At 35.9% G+C, this 10,806-nt stretch overlaps 1 protein-coding gene across 1 annotated transcript; it reads right to left on the reverse strand.

Moving 5' to 3' along the window:
- Window positions 1-133: 133 nt before the first annotated feature.
- On the reverse strand, window positions 134-9,228 carry SCPPPQ1 (secretory calcium-binding phosphoprotein proline-glutamine rich 1). Its single transcript, XM_060011907.1, has 4 exons — window positions 9,172-9,228; window positions 8,070-8,102; window positions 7,900-7,977; window positions 134-157 (listed from the first exon to the last, which is right to left on the reverse strand). Exons 1-4 carry the CDS (start codon window positions 9,226-9,228, stop codon window positions 134-136), a joined length of 192 nt encoding a protein of 63 aa, XP_059867890.1.
- Window positions 9,229-10,806: the final 1,578 nt, after the last annotated feature.

Raw genomic sequence — 10,806 nt, forward strand, 5'->3', positions numbered from 1 at the left:
TAAAGAATGAGTAAAGCACGTGATCCGCAGATAATTTTTTGTGGCATTTTGTAGTTTTCATTGGAACATTTACAAAGTATGCAAAATGATAAAACTACTATACCCTACAGATAGGGTAGAAGTAGATAATCTTCTAACTGTAAGTATCCAGCACCATCTATAATAGAAAAAAACCAGATTAAAATTTTAGTTTAAGACATTTCTGGAGGAATATCTGCTCCTGTATCACTAGGTGATATTGCCTTCATATTAACTTATATTTCAGATATAAGGAATATTTTTTTCAAGAGACAGTTAAAACAGTGATAGATAGCATTTACTGAATATCTACATCGTATCACTTAATCCTCACAACAATCCTGCGAAGTTAGGTGGTATTTTTCCTATTTCACAGATGAAAATGATATTTAGAAAGGTTGCCCCAAGGTTTACTCCGTAAGCAACAGAGCTGGATTTTGAATCCCGGTCTGCAGGGTTCCAGAGCCAATTCTCTGTCTGTTGTATTCCCTACTACGTTTATGAAGCTTTTATGATTTCTTACTTTAAGTTTGTAGTTTGGAAGATTTATATTACTTAAGCAATACTCATGTTATCCATAGTAATCCATTTATGGTTTGTGACTTGAAATGTAAGGGCCACATCTGATTTGGCGAGCCTTGTTAAACTTGTTCACATAATTTTGGCTCAGAGACAATTTATTGATAATATCTTAACCTAAGGATGAGCGGCTGCAGTCAGGGTGTCTTGCCTGCAGGTGTTCTTGAGATTTCAAAGCATTTCAAACTCAAATAGAAGCGAGATACTAAACATGCTAAAGAGGGCCCCTAAAATTTCTAACCACTTTTAGAGGCTAAATGCTACTCTGTCCTACAGTATAAGGACTTAGGTTGGTTGCTGTTATTTTCTAAAATATTTGTGAAGTTTGAATAAATAAACTGATTTCAAAACACATCATTTGAAGAAAGCACTTGTAATTAATTTGGTCTTCTTTACACCTCCTTTAATCATATTATTAACTTACCAATATGGGCACAATCTGAAGCTGTTAAACTCTTAGGATAGAAGTATTTAAAAATGTATAATAATGCTCAAAAGATATTTGGAGATTTTACTAACCGTATATAACTTCTGACATAGTAGTAAGAGAATTATTTCTGCCAAAATAAACAATACAGATTATAGTTACTATATGAAGGTATTTTTGCCATATTTTTTCTTTGCCTCCACCCATGTCTCCCATATTATGTTTATTTAATGTTGATGGATTAGTATGGGTACAATCATGTAATGTTGGGAGGTAGCAAATAATGTGGTTCTGTTATACCTAAATGCTGAGAAATTGAACCATCAACTGTCTTTTCTGCAACATAGAGCTTAATTTCTCCCACTTCACCCTTGATGGGCTGGTAAGAGCATTTGAATTGGTAAGAAACACAGAATAAACACTTTAGGGCAATGAAACTTTTCAGAAGGAAAACTTGCGTGAAATCCAATTTCTTTCTCAAAATTAAGATTGAGAATATTTTGATTCATCATCTTCTCTCAAGGTAGGTTAAAATACATACTGACATTTCATTGACATTAATTCAGATATTTTAAAAAGGAATATACCTTTTTGGTCTCTCTCTCTCTTCTGTATATATTTTAGATGAAAGCAAACTTGGATGAGAATCAAAGCAGAAGTCTCAAGGTCTGTAGCCTTTCTATCAAGAGAGCTGATGCTTTTGTGTTGAGGAGACTTGTTGGCTTGCCTTGAGATTAGAGCATTTCTAGATTTGGTAGTTTCACAGCAGGCTTTTCTCACTGTTTGCTATGAATTGTCCGTAAGACAAAACTAAGCTTGAGGTAAAATTTACTGTTTGAAATTTCTTAACCTAATTTCTATAAACTGAAATTTTGTCAAATGCTCTGGGCATTATGAAAAGAATACAGTTTTAGACCTGCAGAAATTCTGATCTAAAGATTTTGGAGGAGGGACTTCCCTGGTGGTCCAGTGGTTAAGACTCCACGCTTCTAATGCAGGGGGCGCGGGTTTGATCCCTGGTCGGGGAACTAAGATCCCACGTGCTGCACGGCGCAGCCAGAAAAAAAAAAAAAAAAGATCCTGGAGGAAATCAAGTTTATAACTCATGAGATTTAATTTGGGTAAATCACTTGGGCTCCATTCTGCCATATGGTTTTATGGTTCAGAAGAATTATTCTTACCTTTTCTGAGATTAAATATCACTTGCTTTTATCAATATAACCATAGCAAAAAAATTTTACCCCAAAGAAGCCCTAAATATTAAAAAAAATAAGATACTATCTTCAGTCCATTAGGTAGATTTGTAGTTGATAATAGCTTAAAAGTTGTGGACTTACCCCAAGTTGGTTCAAAACAGAAATGATTAACTGTGAAAGAAGAAAAATCAATGATCAGTGATATCAATGGGTTTACCTTTTAGCTTATTTTTAACTTAGTACATATATAAGCTGAAATACTTTCTATATGAAAATCTTTGTTTTTATTGAAAAATTAATTCCATTTTTACTGCTTTGTGTTTTATTTACATGAGGTAAGATTTTTTTTTTTTTTTTTTTTTTTTTTTTTTTGCGATACGTGGGCCTCTCACTGTTGTGGCCTCTCCCATTGCGGAGCACAGGCTACGGATGCCCAGGCTCAGTGGCCATGGCTCACGGGCCCAGCCGCTCCGCGGCATGTGGGATCTTCCCGGACCAGGGCACGAACCCGTGTCCCCTGCATCGGTAGGCGGACTCTCAACCACTGCACCACGAGGGAAGCCCTTGAGGTAAGATTTTTAAATGAATATGCAATATTTAGATTTAAATTCCCTTAATTCACAGAAATATTTTCTTGTAACTGCCTTGTAACAGTATTCACTGTATCTGAAATATAGAAAATTGATGTGAATGGTTGAGAAACTCACTGTAAACACTTCCATACAAGTGCTATCTTTCTTAAATTATTTGAATTCCCTCTGTGAATGATACTTGAACCAACATTTTAGGACAGCTATGACTTTGCTTCGAGGGTTTGCTTACACAAGCAATTTCACTGGATAAGTATTGTTTTATAGCTTTCCTGTGGTCCTGTTTTAAGAGACTGGCAGCTTGCTCAAGGAATTGACCACTATGTCAAGGTGAATCCCTCTATTTGTAGAGCTGTCCATACTAGCATGTGTGCAACAATATGTAAGCTAAACACTGTCCTGCTTGTTCTTAGGCAAGAACAATTGCCCTGAGGTAGCATTTGTTCCCTTAGAGTGCATTTTCCTGCTTCTTGGTTTAACCACAATCACTGGGAGAAAACAATTCTTATCACTGTGAAGATATGGCAGTTCTATAGGTTACTCTGTCAGGATCCTTTCTGGATGGCTTGTGGCCAACAGCACTTTCAATAAAGTTCAGAAAAATAAAGTATAAATAAGTATTCAGATTTGGTAATTTGAATGAGTCATATGTCTGAGGAGTCAGTAGTTTCACTGGAAGAGACTTTGGAGGTAAATTAATACATTTACCCAAGGTCACAGAGCGAATTTAATTTTTTTTTTTTGTGGTATGCGGGCCTCTCGCTGTTGTGGCCTCTCCCGTTGCGGAGCACAGGCTCCGGACGCGCAGGCTCAGCAGCCATGGCTCACGGGCCCAGCCGCTCCGCGGCATGTGGGATCTTCCCGGACCGGGGCACGAACCCGTGTCCCCTGCATCGGCAGGTGGACTCAACCACTGCGCCACCAGGGGAGCCCAGAGCTAATTTAATTTTAAAGGTGAGCTTACAATCTAGGCTTTCCCATCACAGGCCAGGGCTCTTTTAGCCATGTTTTGATGTAAATGAACTTGCTAATTTTGTAATCATCAATAATTAATTATTGACGGTAGTTTCCTAAAACATTTTTAGAATATATATTCATATTCATATATATATAATACATTCTAATTAAAAGATGCTAGAATTTTTACAATTTGTCATTTGGAAATGGACTATAGAATCTCTTAAACAGCGGATTGTGGGAAGAATTAGCTATTTGAACTTGACTTAGGTTTTTTTTTTTGACTCTGTTTCTTATTTAGTTTGACCTTAAAGTTTCTGGCACACTTAAATATTCTTCAAGGTGATTGATTTTAAATAATCTGTAGTGAAGAATCCTGAAAATTTTTACCTCAGGCACGCAATGGTTTACACCTAACTTTTTAGGCCTAACTTTTTGACATTTTTACGAATACTGCAGGTCTCTGAGATACCATCAACTGTAAAGTGTACCATTTAGTTAATGATGAATCTTAAAGAAAAAGGAGATTCTAGGTTAAATGCATCTGTTGTAAGATGTATCTTGATTTCAGAAAATGTTTAAGTGTGAAAAGTATATGGGAAATGAAACTTTTAGTGTTCTCTTTTGTAACTCCCTTCAAGTATTTCTCCTGTGTTTTTATAAACTAATATTCTGAATAACATATATCAATAAAGGGCCTTGTTAAATAGTTGAATTATGTGCAGTTCAGTAAAAAAAAATTGTGTTGGGATTTAGATTTGATCATCTTTAATGTGTTATGCATTTAAGCTAGTGTGCTTCGTTAGTGAAGAAATAAACTAGTCTGTTTCATCTCTGCTAAAGTAATTTATTCTGTAGTTCTTAAGTCTTTTAAGACTCTTCACCTTCTTCCTTAGCAATGATAGAAGACGTTGTTTTGTCAATTTATAGTTTGGATGAGTTGAATAAATGAATGTAGAACTGTTTGCATGTATCGAGTTAGTTTTTTTGGCTTTGAATTTAACAGCTGTTCTTAATTTTGTTTCCAAATGAATTGGACTAATAAATACAGTAATTTTGCTGATGAACTGGCTCATCTTAAATGGAGTGTCGAAAGTAATATTTTTGTAAACTTTATAGATCAACAGAGCAGTATTTACCGCTTTAAGATCATTAAGTGTCAGGACCTAGAAAAGAGGAAAGACAATCAAATAATCAGGGAGTTGTAACGCAGTATTTTATCTATCTTTTCTATGTTATATATTTTCTGTTAGCTTGATTAATGAAAACATGCTTTTTAGAATTCTTAGCATTTATAAAATTACATCAGTAAGATTCACATTCACTAATATTTTAAGTACCCCTCCACCCTTTAGTACCCACCCACCCCCTTCAAACCTACTATCTCAGGAAACACTAGTCCACATTTCTGTGTGTATGTGTGTGGACTCCAAACGTAGCAGGGACTTCTCGGAAAGATAATTAAACTTATGCTTACGAGGTTGGAAAAAAGGCTGTATTTGGGAATCCCTTTTTTTTTTTTTTTTCTTCTGGCTGCACCACATGGTGGCTTGCGGGATCTTTAGTTCCCTGACCAAGGATCAAACCCGGGCCCAGCAGTGAAAGCCACTGGGCCGCCAGGGAATTCCCAGGGATCACTTCTTTATGAAAAAAAACTTTAATAATATCATCTCCTATAGTTGTAACCAAAGTATCATTTAAAAATTTAGAATTAATATGCTGTGTTACACACAATTTATTTTTTTGCTTGTGACTGAGTCAGTCTTGTTCTCTGTAATTTCCCCTCATTTACTAAAATCCTGTCAAAAGTAAAATTCAAATAATCCTTTTATACCTTGACCATAACCTTAAATCTAGTTCAAAGACTTCTGGGACAGATTCCATTTCAGTAAGAATGAATTTTCCCCCCATTAATAGCAAATATAAGTACAAAATTTTAGAGGTGAAATGGACTTCATAAATCATTCCTTTTCACTATTTTGTATTCTAAAGGAAAGTAAGACACAAAGGAGTTTAAGATTACTCCAAAGTGTTAAATGACAGAGCTTGCATCCCCAGATTATTTGACTTCAAATGCTTTTCTACTGGTCTCCTGGGTTCCCTCCACATGATCAAGGAAAGTTTCAGGTCTCAGGTTTCAAGGATATATGAGATTTTTACATTAAATGACTCAAATCAGACAAAATATCAATCACTAATTGTCCCCAAAGGAGAATAATAACCATTATTTTTGGTATCAACTTCTTTCCAAATAAATCTAAAGAATTTTCAAGTTTTTGTTTTGTATTCATTTAAATACTTTCTTAAAGGAAACTTTAAGTATAATTACCTGATTTGGATTATTAGGAAATGGAAAAGGAATTGGAATCTACAAAAAGGAGGAAAAAAGTGAATTGTGAATAAAATAAGGTGCTACATTTTGTTTTAGCTTTCTCATATGTTCATTTACTCATCCCTCCATCCATCCATCCCTCCATCCATCAGTATTTATTGAGCAATTACGTGCTCTCAGGGAGTTCAGCTTCTAGTTAATGGAGATTAGATTCTAGTGAATTTCAAATCATGTTTTTCTTTCGAGAACTATGCTTATTTTGCTTAATTAGTCAAACCTAAAGCCTAGGAATCTGTCTTCTGTGTTGATAGTTCTTGCAAATCCTTCAGTTTTTCTACAGTAAGCCATCTTTGCCTGATTTTTCATACTATTCGGCCATCTGGTGGAAGGAAGAGCTTCTGTTTCATATACTAGTGATTCTTTTTATTGCCACAAAAATTTACATAATTTTAAGCATAGGACGTTAGTAGCAATTCCTAAATTCTAAACCAAGACTCCAGAATTTTGTGTTAATTTACAAATTAACGCAAAATCCAAATCGTATGGATTTCAGAAAAAGAAAAGAACCAACGCACCTTACCCTGACTAGAACCAAAATAATTAGCAATTAATTATAAATGCAAGAACTTAGAAATGTAGTGTCTAACAGTTAGGCCATGTGAAAACATTAAAGGGAAAGAATGTTCCATTGAGGACTGTAGCTTCAGTGACAACTTCTAAAAGACTACTTAAAGTTGAGAAGTAAGCAGTTCGAAATTAAATATAAGCAAAGGGAAGGTGTTTTGTTACATTTAGATATAAAAACAAAAACTATGCAAAATTGTGTTCATATTTTAAAACTTTTAGATGATAGACAAGAAGTTAAACAAGTTGCTATTTTAAAATGTGTATGAACTTTTCAAAACATCATTGCCTAAATACTGTTTATTTAACATGTCCCAACCTGTGTGGCAGCCTCATTGCCCTGTTCATTCTTTCCCCAGGTTGCCATGTCCTTCTCAGCACTTGCTGTTCCCTCTGCCTGGAATGCCCCTTCCACTTCTCATGACCTGGCCTGGCTACCCTTCCTCTGTTAGGAGCTCTTTGACACATAGCCTAAGTCAGCTGGTTTTGTATTTGCATCTAGAAGCACTTACCAAATTACATTGTTTTTTCATTTATAAATCTCTCTTCCTCATCAGATTGTGAACTTATTTATACTTTTTGTTTTTCCAGCACTCACTGTAGACCCCATTATTTGGTAGACACTCAGTAAATATTAACCAAATGAATGCGGTCTGTACCAAAAAGGTAACTCTATTATGTATTTAGCATTGTCCTGGCCTTTATTAAAAAGATATTATAAGAATTCAGATATTAGGAGAGATTGGAAAGGGTACAAGAAGAGCAAAATAATTATATTGTTTGACCTGTGAAAAAAAGCTGGAGAGCTGGGGAAAAAACTTTAGAGAAAAGAAAACAGCAAGGCTATTTACAAAAAGAAAAAGAACAGGTAATATAGAAAAAGGTTAGCATTCCCTTCATGAAGAGTAACTAAGCTCATCATAGTCGGGGTAATTCAGTGTAAACATCTGTTTGATAGCAAGTGTAGAGAGACATTGGAAGAAGTCACTGAAGTTTTAGAGGGAAAGTTGCTACTCCTTTGTCACACTTCACCACAAGCTATGCAGGGAGGGTAGTGTGAATAGCTGATGCCTGGTGGCCTCTTATATTTCTGTGTCAAAATTTGTAAAATGTTATAACCATCATCCAACTAATAAATACTTTTTGCAGTTTGAGATTCCCCAAACCCATGCTTACCAGGGGCAATTGTGGAGGTGGGAGAGATGGGATCTGAGGAAAAAATGGTGGTCCTTGTGGTAGGTAAAAGTTAAATCTCTATAATAAGAAACATGATGTCAGTCATTCCAAACATTTGAAAACTTTTAAAATGATGAACATGTCATTTGAAAATACAACCAGAAGTTTACCTGACCACTGGAACTTCCTCCAGACTGTTCAAGCTTGTAAAACAATAACAGCAACAAGGTAAAGCAACATATGGCAATACGTTATTCATTACAAAGAGATTTTATTCTGAATGAGACTAGGTAACAAGCCACTATTGAGCATTATACGCATCAGTGACGTAGCTGTCCTGGAATAGGGAAAAGTTGAATTAATTTTGTCCAGTGATTTAGAACTTGTACTTCTTACCTTTAAACTTATTTCCAAAGAATGTTTTCTCTTTTTTTTTTTTACATTTTGTAAGATTAATTACATATTGCATGCCTCTTCATCTTCAAATCAACAGTGTTCTCAGTTTAATTCTCAGCATTTATCAGTTCAAAGTGGAGAGAGTATGGAAGTGTAAATTTAAAGTTTGTATCCCCAAATACAGATTTTGAAAGCTCCCTCACTTCTCTGAAGGCTCCTTTGTTACAAAATGTTTAGGGGACAGGTGTTCCTGCCTACTAGGTACCCTACCTAGTCAGACTAGGTACCCTACCTACTAGGTACCCTGCCTACTAGGTACCCTACCTACAGGTACCCTGCCTACTAGGTACCCTACCTAGTCAGTTTAAGCAGAGCTTAAACTCATAGATCTCATTTGTATAGATGGGGACGCATGTCTATAATCAACATGAGATGGTTTGGGGTAAGGGTATTGTAAACGAAACTCAATTCAAACTGCCTAATTAAGACTTAGGTCACTGTGGAATACTTGCTCTATATTGCTAAGTTTATTTGAGAGCTTCCTATGTTCCAGTTAGGACTGTTAAGTGCGTTAGATGCATTTTTATCATCCTTGCACAATTCTGAGGTAGTTCTTACAACTCATTTTACAGTCTGGGAAGCCATGGGTTAGTTCCTCACTGAAGGTCATGCAGCTTGCAAATAGCATGTAGAACTGGGATTTGTACTGGGAAGACCCTTGGGCTGAAGAAGAGTGGTAAATTCCTGGTTCTACAACTTTCCTGGAGTCCACTTTCCTCTTCTGTGAAATGAAAAGATAAAGGTAACACTTTCTAGCCCAGAAATACGATGTCTCTAGAATGGAAATGGAGTGGGAAACTGAGGAACAGTACTCACAGGGATGGGCAGAGCAGTGGCAGTTATCAAAAGGCCAGCAAGGATAAGAAATTTCATTCTGAAGGAAGAGTCTGGAATTGAAGGGTTAGGAGATCATTTTTAGTTTTTTCTAAGTCTTATTCCCGTTATTAATAGACTGTTTAGTTAGAGGTGTTGAATAGTGGTCAGACTAAATTCTGTCTCTAGATCCAGGTTTTGTAAACCTACATCAGTGCCTTAAAAACAGTGTTTAAGGACTTCCCTCGTGGTCCAGTGGTTAAGACTCTGCGCTCCCAATGCATGGGGCCCGGGGTTTGATCCCTGGTCAGGGAACTAGATCCCACATGCATGCCGCAACTAAGAGTTCCCATGCCGCAACTAAAGATCCTGCATGCTGCAACGAAGATCCCATGTGCCACAACTACAGAAAAATAAAAAAGATCCCACATGCTACCATGAAGATCCCTCATGCAGCAACGAAAATCCCGTGTGCCACGACTAAGACCCAGCGCAGCCAAATAAATTAAAAAATGAATAAATAAATAATATTTTTTTAAAAAAACAGCTGTCTTTAGTCAAGACATGCATTCTGTGGCTCATAACATTGCATATACTTACTACTCTTCCTTGTGATCTCACAGTTCAACCTGTACTGTTTGGTCCCCGAAGTTATTTGAACTTGTGATCTCTACCCACAAATCTTCAAACACCAATGTCGTATCATACTTAGGATCAGAGATATAACACCACTGGCTCAAGTGAGATTTCTTATGTAATATACAAATAAATCCACCTTGAACTTCTACCCCCCATGAGATCTACCAGGTCTTCACATGGTCTGGATGCTGTTACTGACAATTGCAAGTTTTCAAGAAGGAAATGATATAGGAAAAATCTTGAAAGGCATAATGGATTGGTAGAGCATAAACGCAATATGAATAAATTCAATGAAGCAAATCAATGTGATCTTTACTGGCCAGCTGATTCTGAAAGCACAGCTTTATATGGCCTTAAATTACATTTAATTCAAATTAACTTACCTTAGGAGTTTCAAACTAAATCACTGTACTCTGGAATTGAATATTGGAAGAAAAATCAACTTCATCATATTCCTATTAAGACCTGTCCCATCATCTGAAGAAAGTCATATCCCTTTATGTCACTCTTCAACTATTTTATACATATGTATTTGAAATTCAACTCTGATTTATCTTCACGCTATTTCATTTTGCCTGAAATTAGGCAGCTTATCTCCCTTTCCCTTTTTCATGTTTCTTATTTGTATTTTTTTCCTTCTGGATTCAAACCCTTGGCTTTATTTCTTCCTTTGATAAGTGGACCTATTCATTAAATTATCCAAAACAATCCTTTTACCTAGTGCGATAGAATCAGTCCAAATTATACTGTGTCTTTTCAATTACCTTTGCTTCAAATGGTCCTTGGGCAACAAATTCAAAGAGCAGCGTGATCTAGAATCTCTATGCCCATCTCGTATTTAAGCGATATTACTAATGTCTTTGTGCTCATGGGTAATATGAGTCACAGAATTTGAAGCAAAATTGAATAATTGGTTTTAGACTAGGAACACCAACTTCTAAAGTATTTCAGTTACACAGAGATAGGCTTAAAGACCGATTACTGAGAAATAACTTCATC

This window comes from Delphinus delphis, chromosome 5 (genome assembly GCF_949987515.2).
Source record: "Delphinus delphis chromosome 5, mDelDel1.2, whole genome shotgun sequence".
Taxonomy (NCBI): Eukaryota; Metazoa; Chordata; class Mammalia; order Artiodactyla; family Delphinidae; genus Delphinus; species Delphinus delphis.

What these genes read in the sequence shown, in the direction of transcription:
- SCPPPQ1 (XM_060011907.1), bottom strand. Translation starts at nt 9,228, where the DNA reads ATGAAATTTCTTATCCTTGCTGGCCTTTTGATAACTGCCACTGCTCTG. An exon ending in CCACTGCTCTGCCCATCCCT is followed by an intron (nt 8,103 to 9,171) that starts GTGAGTACTGTT and finishes TTGTTTTACAAG; the next exon opens with CTTGAACAGTCTGGAGGAAG. An exon ending in GAGGAAGTTCCAGTGGTCAG is followed by an intron (nt 7,978 to 8,069) that starts GTAAACTTCTGG and finishes TTCTTATTATAG; the next exon opens with AGATTTAACTTTTACCTACC.